Source organism: Camponotus floridanus, unplaced genomic scaffold (assembly GCF_003227725.1).
Source record: "Camponotus floridanus strain SB8 unplaced genomic scaffold, Cflo_v7.5 scaffold91, whole genome shotgun sequence".
NCBI classification, from domain to species: domain Eukaryota; kingdom Metazoa; phylum Arthropoda; class Insecta; order Hymenoptera; family Formicidae; genus Camponotus; species Camponotus floridanus.
In genome coordinates, this window is record NW_020229862.1 from 261,874 (window position 1) to 276,418 (window position 14,545).

Here is a 14,545-nt window from a genome sequence, read left to right on the forward strand (position 1 = left end):
CGCGTACGCCTTTCCCGACGGCGATCCCGGTGGGACGCGGACGGCAGACGGTCGCGCCATCTGGCGGCCGCCGCGCCAACTCGCGCGCTGGAACGCCTCGGTCGCCCCCATCCCGCGAGGCGACGTCGCGACGGGCTCGCCCCATTGGTCGGCCTCGCCGCGTTCCACTTCCGCGGCCAACGTCACCCACCTCGGGCCTCGATCTCTCTCTCTTACTCGCCCCTCTCGCTCCCTCGGTTCCCCCGGCATCGGCCGGGTAACGCGGGGTCTATCGGGGAAACAGCCGTTCTCTCCCTCTCTCTCGGCCTTTATTCCGTCGCGCGGCGCGTACTTCGCATGCTTCTCGTCCACGAGTCCTGCGTATCGTACCTACGTAGGGTGATCCGCCGGCCTGTGTCGCGTCGGCTCGTTTCGTTTCGTCGGCGTCTGTCCCTCCCGCCTTTTATCTTCACCGTTGTTTGTTTCGGTTCGCCGGAATTGCCTCTCTCGTCGCTCCCGTATGTTTCGCTTTCTACGTTTTCGCGCGCTCTTCCCGATTCCTTTATCCTTTCATATGCGATCCAACGTTTAGCCGCACGTATATAACACTCGACTCGCGTCCATTTTCACCGTCGACGTTCAAACTGTATGGTTGATCGACTTGCAGGATGACCAATATCAAAATTTCCAGTCGTACAATTACCGAAAAAACCGCTTAATAGCGATTAAACGTGATTGGCTCTCATTTCTAGCACCGACAAATCAACGTCGAGATAGTTTACAAGGCAAATTACTCGAGAGCCAATCACGTTCGATTAATACTAAGCGATACTTCCCTACTAAATGCGTCTAATCCAGATATTTTTTAGTTTTGCTGTTGGTCATTTTGCAAATTAATCAGCGTCTACATTCAATTACTTGATAGGAACGGTCGTTTGGTCATCGATGAATTTATTCTCCGTTTAGGGTGAGCATCTTTATATTTTTAATATTTTATTGAATTTGCTGTATTAATTTATACTTTCATGTTATCTTTCGCGTATTTATTTTTACCCAACGCTTATTAATTCGAGGTTGTATGACAATTTTCATCGATTGAATTTTTACTTGTGATGACGTCACAGCTAGAAATTATGCGAATCATAAATTCGAGTTTATGTCGTTAAGATTTTTTCGTAATTACAGGGAAAATCATTATATAACAGGAGAGCAACTCGTGTGACATTGAAGTTCAAAGCAGATGAAGCAAGAGAATCATCGGCAGCGATGGAATTACTAATTATCATTGATCTATCGATTCTCCCGATGCCTTTTCTCTTCCTCGGCAAGATGGCGAATCATTTTTCATAAACGGCGAGAAGTTCGATCAACAGGACAATTTCAGAGTAATTATTAAAGTTCATTATATAGTTAATCTTTTTGCGAAAAGAATGAAAAAATAAAAAATTATTAGCTTATATATACATACAATTCGATTTTGCGTACATCGAAAGAATAATCATTTTAAGGATAAAGATCCCGTCTTATGTGCGTAATTAGATTTCAGTATTTTTAACATATACATAATTATATCGAAAATTTTTTAAATGATGACATATAAACTTTTTGGATAATTAATCAAATTAGATTTTATTATTTTATCATGTAAAAGATAAAATGATAAAATGATAAATGATAAAATGATAAATAATAAAATTATAAAATCTAATTTGATTAATTATCCAAAAAGTTTATGCCATTATTTAAAAAACTTTCGATATAATTATGCATATGCAATGTTTAATGTAAAAATATTTAAATCTAATATATGTATATATATAAAACTTTATTATATTGAAAGTAATATTTCTATAATTTTATTACATTGAAAATAATATTTATCTATAATATATAAAAAAGTATAAGGGTATCATATATTTATATTATGAATCTAAATACTTTATTAAGATATATGTACATTTATATGCACAATGAAATATGCTGGAGCTAAAACCGGTTCAAATGAATTTGCTTTTGTCGATGAACTCCAATTATTATTCACAGACGCACTTTCTGGAACGCTCTTTTGCTTCCATTTCGATTCCTGTGACCGAGGATACTGTCGCTTATCGTTTGCGGCTTTCCATTTCGATGTATGTGTGCGCTTTTCGAGTGACGCTTAAATAGAAATTTACCGCGAAACCGACCGGCCATCAAGAAGACTCAGCGTAATGACGTATTGTCAACGACACGTTAACACCTCATAAACTTGAACGCGAATCCGACATTTGCCAGAGAAGCGAGTGAGAGAGGCAAAATACCCTCGCAAAGTTTATAAATTCTTGCCAGCCAATTATATTTATTCCCGGTATATTACACCGCTATTTGCTAGAATGAAATCGCAGCTAGTTTCGTCACGAAACAAGACGTGTTCGCTTCGCTTTGTTTTTTTTCCCTCGTTAAAACATTTGAAATTGTAAGCTAATGAGATTCCAAATAAGATTTGCACTTTTCTCGCACAACGTGTACATGAATTATTTTTAAAGATGACTTACATGTATGATATGCACTTGGTGTGTCTGCATCTACTTTGTTCGTGCTTCGTAGTGATATTTCATTCTCTCTGTTGCAATTTTCGAGGAACATACGACCATTTAATGACGTACCATCGTTGGACGAGGATCGAGGGAACGCGTAATTCAGATAAAATTAACGAAAAAGGATATTGAAGCAAGGTCAAAAATGCGAACGTGGTAGTTTTGTCGATGCGTATATGGCGCATGTGATGGTAGAAAAAAAACGCGCCATTTAACAAGCGCGATCGCGGGATTAAGGAGTTTCGACGGTATCCTCGCAACATGTACTCGAGCCTCGAACTCGTTACAGCCGGCCGCCTTCGTAAATTTCGTTAACGCGGGATGCCCTGCACATTCCCACCTTAACGAGCGTCCACGCGCGCTCGTTAGTATCCCTAAGGCCTTCTTCGCTTAGGATACACCCTGCAAGTTAGCCGAGACTTGTACCGCGCGCACGCTAATTCGTAAACGGCTACTCTCATTCGTCGAGAGGATGCAGCTCGCTCTTGTGTTACGAGGTGCATCCTTTCCAGGGGCGGATATATTATACATACGAATCGATTTCGGTATCCTTAGAGCGGAAAGCTTTTCGATTCCTGCTCCAATTTGCCATTTTTATCCCGCTCAATTAATTATTGACATTTAAAAAAATGTAATATTCTTACAATACTTGATATATTTATCACTTTGACGGTTGATATATTTATTCATCTTAAGTTTTTTTCTACGTATTTTGCAAATAATACATTGTCACAATTAATCAATTTTTTATTAAAAGAAATTTATATTGTAATGATTGAATTTATTATATAAAAATTAAAGATGTATATAAAATTTTATGTTTAATTGTTACAAATGCTTATTCATGATAAAGATTGTTGCGTTAAAATTGCTTAAATGAATTGATGAATATATTAATTAGATTATTAAACAGATTTGTTATATTTCACTATTTATAACACAATTTATTACATTTATTAGTTTTTTGCAATGATAAATCTAGCGCCGCGTAACACGCTGCATATCTTTCATAGAATTGAATTAATTTGCATAATTTACATCTTAATTTGCCGAATTGATTAATTTTACGCTGCTGTTTTTTATCTCGATCTCAGACTTTATTTTAATTGTAGTGAATGTGTTATTTGCAGTACGTGTTGATGGATTTGCTTAATGATATAATAATTTATACTGTGCACAGTTAGTGATGCATATTAATTCTGGGAAATTCTTTTTAATGTGATTTATGACGCATTCGTGCCAAGTGTACGGCAAACTGAAATTCCTTTCGTGACATTCAGGATTGCATTTCTTAGAGTCGTACTATTATAGAATGTCGCTTAATCTTTTTGTTCGCTTTGATTACGATTAATTTACATTTAGTGTATTCGAAAAGTAATCTCTTAATGTATCAAATCGAAAAACAATCGACATTTTCATCTGAAAAAAACTTTAAATGGATATTTTTTAACTTGTTAAATTCTATTTTCCTTCTCAATTTTTTATGAGAGATAAAATTATTGATATCTATTTTATATAATATTCTTTATTAATTCTTTATTTTTAGTTTTTTAAATTAAACAAAAGGAATATATCTGAAATAAAAGGATCTCAACTTGAAAAATACTCAGAGCTGCTCCAACCAGAGGCTGCGTCCCTGCAACTATGAGTACATATTGATTTCTTGAGTATCGAGCTGCATTAGCATGGCAAAGAAAGCGCCAATTTGGATTTGATAAGAGGTTTACCATAAAAAATAGGGAAGACACTAGATCGGTTATTTGAAGAGCTGTCTCCTATTGCTTTCTATCATAGCTTATATAACTATACTAAACTTTCCAATTTTGTAACGCGTAACAAAATGCGGCTATTGTTCCAGCGAGAAATTATTTTTCGTTTTGTTTGAACCTCATGAACATTCTAGATTATGGATATGCGAATTATATTCATAAAAATAAGAGAGGTTCGCTGCTTACGCAATTAATTGAAGCAACACTTTGCTCTCTGATCTATAGATAGAATTCTTTCTTAATTAACTTCCCTTCGCACATAAATTATGGAGAATTAAACCTTACAAATCATTAATCCGATCCGCTTGACAGTTGAGTCGGAGAGAACAGTAATGTAATTAAATTATTATTAATTGGACATTTAGATAGAAACGCGATGGACAAATTGCCCGTCGTTTGATAAGGCAGATACAGAGAATTGCAATAACGAACATTATTGCTCGCGCCTCGCGTCGCAAAGATAAATTACAGATGGAGTCCACAATGGAGTCTTTATCAGATTCGTTGGACGCACGTCGCTCATTATTAGGAAACTTCTCCTCGGCGGAGAACCGTCCGGCAAATTCGTCATTCGCGGTGTTAAATAAGGCCGGTGTTGCAAATTGCCCCGGGATCGCAATAATGTACCGCGCCGCAGGCGCTAAATTTCGTGGGATCACGCGAGAAGGTCCGAGTTATATTCGCGAAGGAAATCACTGAGGTGCATCTATCAGACTTATCTGACGGTGGGGTATCCTCTGCGGTCTGGCGAACGCCCGACAATCTTATTTATGGCCTGCAACGAGAAACACAGACAGCTACGGTCAACGAAGCGATTCGATATTGGAAGCGATATCATTTAATCAATCGCATCGTACAGCTGAGATAAAGCACTTTCTAGATTAAAGGATGATAGTCGGGACCGATGACATTTTTGTCAAATTTTTGAGTCGTTCGAATATTGCTGCAATCAACGATTAAAATCTTGGCACAAAAGTCTGCGTCAAAAATGAAAATGTCGAGATAAGTAAAAGAATTATTTATGTTTATGGGAAGATATATAAAAAAGCTTATAGTAATCAATATATTTGAAGTCTGTTTTATATATGTATTACATTTATAAAGTAAGGATGAGATAATTATTCATCGGTTAGAAAAGGTCGATATTTCATCAAATTCTGCTTCGTTTTACGAAGATTTCGTTTCATTTTATTTTCGCGAGAAAACGCGTCAATTTACAGTCATACGATCGTACATCACCGGTCTCTTTTAACGGAATCTTGCTTCAAGATAATACGAGAAACTGGGTACGACGTGGCCCGGAGAACGATTGCGGCCGAACGTAACTTCCGCCGAGCGCTATCTCGGTACTCCACACTTGTACTTTATTAGGTGAATGTATATACATAGCGGGGTATGTTTCGAGCTCACGTAAGGGATTACGCATACGATGGCGTGTTAAGTAAACGGATACGTTATGTGCTGGACCCTTCGTACGCGCATCTCGCCGTAAGTGAAATAGATCGGGAGGGTGTGTTGATCGCAAAAGTCCGGCATCGTCTAAATAAATCGAGTACCTCCGATAATCGAACATTTATTAGTCTGTGAGGTTTCATTTTGATATTAGTTTTCTTCATTTTTCTTGTAGTCATGGTTCTAATTTTCTTTTTTTTTCTTTTCTTGTATACATATATATCTTTTTTGAATGAACAATGGATGTCTGGGGATGATTAAAACTTCCGTTTGCATTTTTTTACAACTTAATTGACCAAGTCGAAATTTTGCTCCTATTTTTACCCTCTATTTTTTACGTTTATGATCTCTGAAGGATTTTGACAGATTGTATGTTTATAAAAATTGTGTTATATTGAATTTATACTTTATATTTCAAAGAGGCAATAATAATTTCTTATTTATAATAATTACTTATTTAGAGATTTAAAAGAAGAATTTTAGATAAAATTATTAAATAATTTAAATTTAATTTTGAAAGAAAGTGATCTGATTGTGTTTAAGATATTAAATTAAATATATTAGATTGAACATATCAAGTAAGAGAAAGTAAGAGAAAAATTTCGACTCGGGTACATATAAGTGCATTTCAGATTTTTAATTTCAATATTGATCCACTTTTCACGTGTTTAGATTAGTTATAAAATATTTTTTTTCTATGAAATATATAGTTTCGCGAAAAGACGATTGAGATTTATGAATTATTGTCACAATGAACTTAATATATTTTTTGACATAATCTGCTGGAACGTTTTTACAGTCTTCACAAAATAACGTTCATTTTATTGAAATTCATCTGGTTTCAGAATTTGTATTTTTTATATGAAAGATTATATTTTATTGAAATTAAATTGGATTTATACAAAAGCGCGCGCACGGAGAACGATCGATTGTATATGATATACGTATGTATCGAATTACGAGCGGACTATCGTCGGCCGAGGATCAACGCACCACCGGGATGCACGATAATTATTTCTGCGTTAGCCATAATTATTGCTGGGATGGCAATTAATTCTTGCCGGAGCGGCAATTAATTTATTGTGGCTTGATTAATTACCGCATGGTAGGCGGGCGAGACAGTTCGTTACTGCAGCTGATTGCCCTTTTGCTACGCAATAAGGTCCAAAGTTGGGAACGCCTCTTTTTCGGAAAAAATTAGGAGACATTGTGAGATTTGCTTCATACATATAGCTAATCGGATTTATCTAAAACGAATAGATGATTGTTTCCAACAAAATCATTTTTTAATAATGTTGAGTAAAATCAAATTATATCATTTATTAAAGATATTTTATCTCATGTATCACAAATATATTTATCGAAAAAGTGCATTTGTTTTAATGATATTAATCTTTTAATTATTAGTAGAAAAATTATATTATATAATAATAAAATATATTATTTATATCATTTTATTATAATTTATCGTGCATATAAAATGCATATAATTTTGGCGTTTTTTATCAAAATTGTGTCTTAAAAATATTACAATGTCTCCCAATGTCTTACTTATCCTTCTTATCGATCAGTACCATAAGTCTTCAACTTTATAAGTATGAACTGACTCGTTAATGATCGTCAATTAAATTGTTGTAAATGATTAACGCGGAAACTGTTTTCGTATAATATTTTTCTTTTATCGGATGAATCCGAGATCCGATCATTCGGTGATTGGAGCGTTTTTCTTTCGTTATCGAGGGATCAAACGATAAATGACGGTCACGTTTCGGCTTGTGGATGAGATATTGTGTAGAGTTTTCACTTTTCATCGAGAAGCATCCTATTTGCGAGGATCGATCGGCATTTTGGTCGGATCCATCTCGTAAGATGAATGACGCTGTTTGAGAAACACGATTTGTTGCGTTTCGGGATCATTATGCCCTGTAACATTTCCAATTTTTCAAGATCAGGCAGGTAGATTTCTGCTTTCGTCGCGTTAGTTTCTAGATTTTTTCGCGAATGATAGGATACATTATAGTAATTGAAAGAAACTTTTTAAAGGGATACACAGACGATAAATGCATGATTTAAATCGAAACAAATTATTAGTTAAACAAAATAACATTTATAAAAAATTAATATATCCAATATCAACAAAAATATCTATAGAATGTATAAAATAAATTATAAAAGAAATATATAAATTTTTTGGATTAATTTTAATATGTAAATTACTAAACACTTTTAATTTCTTAATATCGTGATAATCATTATTAAAAGTAGATGATATTAAAAAAATATCATTAAAATATACTTATGAAGTATGAACGACAGAACACATGTTAGAGAAAACACAAAATCTTCTTCTGTTATTTATTGGAAACCTTGATACACTCGAGCTTAGTCATAAATATTATGAGTCACGATATAAGACTATATTTACAGATAATTAATCGAGTAGTTGTGTCCTGATATACTTGGCTTGACGCTCGAAAGACGGAAGGGAGATGCAGGGGTTGGGATCAATGTGGAGCAATGAAAAGATGCTTTAAGATTAGATTGTAAAAAATGTGCGTGTAGAGGGAAACAACCAGGAGGGGAAGTTAATATTTTACACGATGGAAAAAATTACATGGCGAGTTGAGCGAATTTCTGAATAAATATTAAGACGAGAGAATCCTCTGATGAGCTCTCTGAATTGGCTACGACTCTTTGGCTCACCTTATTCATTTATGTAGTTTCGTAAAATATTATTTAATCCTCGCTGGCCGTACACCCAATATGCGATTCCGTGTAATTTTCTTGGTTCTTTCTTTTTCTTCATATTATCGAAGGTTCGCACGTTCGATATGTTATGTATATCGTGTGTGTATAAGTATAAACTAGATATATTTTTCGTTTGTTATATAATAATATTCAATTAAACCTTAATACATTATTTACGAACATTCAGGAACGATTGCGATTCAAGGAGATAATTTAATTTTTGCTTGTGTCAAATTAAATATATAACGATTGACGGCGGATGACATGAAATTGTTTAATTTTTAAAAATCATGAAATGACTATATTTCTCATATAACAACGTTATCTCTTAATTATATTAATATTTGAAAAAATCGCAAAATTATTTATATCTATTATATAAACACTGTGCCCAGGTGACTTTCTTTACAAACATATTTATATTAATATAAATTAGATTTTGTTCATTTTACAAATTTTTTTACAATTCTTTCATTATATGTTTAATTCGTTGATATTTGATTGATATTAGTTTGATATCTTATGCTTATATATACACATTTTTTATTTTATTAAATTCTATAAAAAATACAATCTTTTATTTATTTTATCGTTTTAATGATATTATTAAATGATCGAACCAATTATTAACATATGATCAATTTTCACGTTCCTGAATATGGTGAATAATGCCACATAGGTAAACATATAAGTAGTGAATCTTATTAACGGCAATTAAGCGTCGTTACTTACGTTACGTTCGTCTTGATCTCAAAACATGCCGCCTGCGAGATCGAGATAAGCAACAGAAAAAAAAAACATCAAATCGTTCGGCAGTGCATTAAATTACGAATAAACAATTGTACGGTGATGCAACAATCGAAGTCTTATTTCATTGATCGCACATTCGGCACCGAGATCGTGGCAATATATCGACGGTTAAATTCTATTAATCGACGAGCGATAACTCGCTACGAATATTTCATTCGCGATACAAAACATCAATCGACGAATGAATATCGATTCCGATAAGTAAGAGAGAAGCGAGAGTATTAGCAGCGAATATTATTTATATATAAAAAGCATTCGCGCACGAAGGATCGGTGAGACCTATTATATCCATGGGAGTCTGAATTATCAACGACTATCAATATATGTAAGGCACTTCGCACTATATCAATCCCACGCTTACCTTAAGAAGTTAATAAGTACAAAGTAGTACACGAAACCCTTCTAAAATTTTTACAAATTTGCTACTCTTTCGATTCGTGAGAAATTAATTTATCATCGTCGCGTCACCTGATTATACCTTTTGTCAGCCAATATCGTCGGTTTATCGATAGCTCAGTCATTTATATCGATAATTTTCTATCTTAACGACACATTACGCATTTCTATCTTATCGGCAGAGCATTCTCTTCTGGATAACTCCGAGAGATGCGAGGGAGATGCGAGGATATCGCCGACCAGACGAAAGAGAGAAGAAACAGACTTCTCCGCGCGCGCTAGCGCTACTTTTAATTGATCCGCCCCTTATGTGTCATGTAACTTATGCTGTCCGACAATAATTTTTCTCGCGCGTGTCGTCGCATTCGCGAGCACATGACCAGTATCGTGCCGGCCATGATACAAAAGAATCCGCAGCCGACTCCCACTATTGTACTGGCCACAGAAGATCTCAAGCACACTCTCTCGGTCGTAGATTCGCTAAGCCCTATAAAAAAAATACAAATTATTTAAGAAATTAAATATTAATTATTAAAGAAATTAATTAATTATTAGAGATTAATTATTAATTAGAAATTAATTATTAATTATTAAAGAAAAAAAATATAATTATGAATTATAAAAATATGAATATAGATATTTTCATTTTATAATCATGAATCTTTAATTTAAAATGACGGAAAGAAGTTGTTTAATCTATAACAAATTCAATGGTACATTTTTTTTCTAGAGCAATATATTTAATTTTAATATATTTAATATAAGAGATACTTATATATTTAATATAAGAGATTTGAAAAAAAAATTTATATTCGAGAATTTAAAAATCGACCCTCTCTCTTATTATACATTATTATACGTGACAGAGCGAAATCTTTTAGTGGATAAGATTATGATAAATGCATACGGTTTGACATAATTGTTATAACAGTAAAGTCATCTTTGACACAAATCGTTGGAGTCAATCAAATCATCTTTGACATAAATTCGTACCACTGCGAAAAGCGCTCGTGGAATTTTGGAACAATTCCGTATCTGCCTCGCCTTCCTGAAGGACGCGAAGGGACTGGAAGAGATTCACGTTCTCTGACAGACTAGTTGCCGGTGTCGATGGTCCACCAATCATTTCCGACACTGATCGTTTTACTACGTTTTTCGCATTTCTCCAGTGGCAAGGTTGACTCTGAAACAAATCCAAAGCGGTCAAGTTAAGAATATCCATGAAACTAGAACGTGATACTTTTTATGGAGAACAAATACGTTCCAAGTGGTACAAGTAAAAATATCCCTCTAAAAATTAAATTACCCATGCTTCCTTTTAAGATCGTTTCTTAATTTATTTATTTTATTGGGAAAATTTTAAAAAGTTCGCAGAGGATTGAATATTTTATTGATATTAAGATAAATACAATAACCAAAATACTTTGGGAATAATGATCCTGGTGCAGTTTAATCAACGTGATACTTAAGTAAATTAAAGTGGATAAGTAGATTAAAATCGATTACATCCTATATTAACTTACCGGGCATCTTCCGTGGCACATGCGAACATCGCATTCGATATATAGGGCCGGTGATCCCGTGAACCTGAAGGTCTTCATGTAAGCGAAGACTTGCGTCTCGAATAAACCACTCTCCGACCAAGAGCCTCGAAACCGACTGATCAATTTATCATCGACCGGACATCCGTATTGATCGATCAGTTGAATTCTCTTATTGCCGCCATTATGCGCATAGCAATCGTTCACAACGATGTCAAAACCGTCTATAAGAAAAAAATTAATATATAAATACATAAATAATCGTTTTTCATCATTCGTAGCTACTGAATAAAATTTGTGTCTAAAGAACAGTAATGTATTATAAATTATACGAAATTTAGCTGTTCACATAAATTGAAATCAGTGTCGATTTGAAGAGAGATTATGTCTTTAAAAGAACACGATGAGTGTAATTTGCTCGGAGAGAACCGTTCATGGAGATTTATTATATTAAGTAAGATGTTCCATGTGTGTCTGGGTGAAGGATTAGCTCGTATAAAATATGTCGTTAATAATGAAACCAATTTGTCAAAGGCGGTAGGAAGAGGATACGACGTGACGTTTACCTTCTGACATAGATTCGCATGACATAAGCGCAGACGTAAATACAGAAGACTGACTCGTTAAAGCACCGACATCTGTCGAAGCGCGCACATTTTCGTATCCTCCTCTCTACATGCGTTTCCGCATCTTTCGCAAATTACCGAGCTCGGATTTACTGCAGCCGCGACTGACAAAGTCTCCTGCCTCATTTTATACCGTTATCGAATGATACCTGGGCGGAATCGGGTTGTATGATTAGGCCGGGCGATAGATAGGAATATATAGGCGAGAATAAGAAAGAAAAGATACGCGAAAATGTGTAGTAACGTTGCCCGTGATTTGCAAGAGAGAGAATGCTTCGCGTTTCGATGTTATAGATTATTTGTCTCGGAAATTTTTCCCTGAATACATCGGTTAGGCTACTTAAATTTCGATATTTTGTAATCATATTTATTTATTATTTTATTTATAATTATTTATTTATTATTTTTTATTTATAATTATTTTAAGCATTCAAAAATTACATTTACGATTAGATTTACATTGATCAATTTTTTGAAATAATCTGACAAGATGTAAATTTATTTGTCATAAAATCGCAAATATATAAAATATGTGATTTTTTAAAAATTTGTCAAAGCAATGAGGCTTTAATGGGTCAGTCAGTTGATCGGGTACCCTTAATTTTTTTATATTTCTCGAACTACATTATCTTATCTGTTGCCTTGAAGCGTCCTAGATCTCATGGAATTTAATTTAATTTTTTAATTTCGCTTCAGCGATTATTCCAGCGATTTACATGTCAAGACAGCAGTTGATTTAAAGTGCATCTTGCAGCGCGATGCGTAAAAGCTTACCATATTTACTGCGCATGTAGATAATGAGAGTCAGGGGATCGCCGACGCGAACTGGTCCAGCCACTCTAGTTCCAGTGGTCCCGTAACCGTATCTGATTTCCATGTAGCACTCAGGAGGCTGCAGGGTGAAGACTACGGGATTTCCCGTGGCGACCCTGCAACAAGGTGGGTGCGTAGAATGCGTGTCCGTTATCTCGCGAGCAACACGACCTACTTCGCGCCATCGGATAGCACAGATGTTAGACATTATCGTAGATATTACGTAAACGTTGGGCGCTCGCGCGAAACCTTCCGTTAATCTCGCGTAATCGGTGAGTTTACGCGATATCATGTCGGTCTCCCCGCATTATAAAATGACCCGTGCCTTTAATTGATGCATCGATCGTATATACGCTTTCACGATATATTTAAAATGCATCTTACGAATGTTTTCGTTCAACTATCATTAATAATCATTATAAGTGATTTATTTGCACCGAGTTTATTATGTCAAAAATTTAATTTCTCAGTTTTCAAATATAAGTGACAAGTGAATAATTATAATTTAATTAGAGATTTGGCTCAAATAATTAAAAAGAAGTCGTTGGTTCTTGTGCCATTTTCTTTTTAATTTTTTAAATAATTATAAAATTAATATTTAAAATTTTTAGAGTGTCCTACTTAAATCTGCACGATAAGATAAAAAAAATTGAATAAAAATCGATACTTACTCGACATCAAGAAAGGGAAATGTCACCGTCTTCCAAAAGTCGTAGCCGTACTCGCAGGTAACTTTGAAGTGCTCGTCGAATTCCTCCTCTATCAATGGATTGTACTGGACCGTGACCGTGTTCCACATCAGATTTTTCTGCAAAACAAGATTGTGAGCACGCACGCATCGCAAACAACGTATACGCAACTCTTATTTCTCACGTAAATCCACTATAATAGCGGAGTCCCCGTTCCTCGCGAACGCGACATCTAATTTTCTCTGATTATCTTGATAATCAGAGAATGCATGCCGTCTCCTGTGCTCCCGAAGACCGGATTATTTTTTTCCCCCCCCGAGTTGTTAATCATTATTATTCTTTGTCGGCCGGTGCGCGCTAAAGGAACGATCCGTCACCCGTGCTCGTTTGTTTTACATACCGTAGGATTCTTCCTGCTGTCCTGATGATGAGTGTTCTCGCCGAGGGTGCCGCACCGATTCAACTGAATGTAGAATTCATAGTAGTCGCGGCCCGTCCCGTTAACGTACATGCAATCAGGATCATACGAGTAGCCTGCAATTAAAAGCGATTGTCCTCCATCATCCGGAATGCGACTACCTACATACGATGATAAGACGCATCTCGAATGTGTCCCTTACATCAACCGGTGCTTCTCGCGGCGCAACATGACTGTGCGAATCTCATCGCGCGGAAGACAGGCGGATGTTGGCGAATTTTTCTCTTGCGAACAGATGGACGAACTAAGAGAGACGGAGACGGAGAGGAAATATGAAGGATAGTCGTTAGCGTGATAGGAAGTTGGAGATTAGGGTAATTTGACATTTTAGTCATCTTGCTAGATTCAATTCGATTCAGCGTCTTGAGATCGCATCCAAGTTTTTGTTCGTTATGTCGAGAAAAGTATCGATTAATAACTTATTACTGAGATTATGGGAATTACTAAAAATCTATTTAGAAGTAATTAAAAATTAGCGAGTTTCTCGATTCGATTAAGAAAAATGAAAATAAAATGAGCAAAATTAATTAAATCTCTCTTAAATCGAATGATAATAACGTAAAATTCTTGCGGTGGTTAAGGACCCGAATATTATGGGAATTACTTAAAAATCTATCTAGAAGTAATTAAAAATTAGCGAGTTAGTTTCTCGATTCGATTAAGAAAAA

The 14,545-nt window shown here is 35.2% G+C and overlaps 1 protein-coding gene across 1 annotated transcript in view; it reads right to left on the reverse strand.

The window, feature by feature from the left end:
- Window positions 1-9,144: 9,144 nt before the first annotated feature.
- LOC105247867 overlaps window positions 9,145-14,545 on the reverse strand; it is a 69,978-nt gene continuing 64,577 nt past the window's right edge. The window contains exons 6-11 of the mRNA XM_011252303.3: window positions 13,800-13,933; window positions 13,382-13,518; window positions 12,672-12,826; window positions 11,254-11,495; window positions 10,724-10,913; window positions 9,145-10,217 (exon numbers count right to left, since the gene is read on the reverse strand). Of these exons, the coding sequence (XP_011250605.1) occupies window positions 10,021-10,217; window positions 10,724-10,913; window positions 11,254-11,495; window positions 12,672-12,826; window positions 13,382-13,518; window positions 13,800-13,933 (1,055 nt within the window). The 3' untranslated portion in view covers window positions 9,145-10,020. The remainder of the gene's footprint in view (window positions 10,218-10,723; window positions 10,914-11,253; window positions 11,496-12,671; window positions 12,827-13,381; window positions 13,519-13,799; window positions 13,934-14,545) is intronic.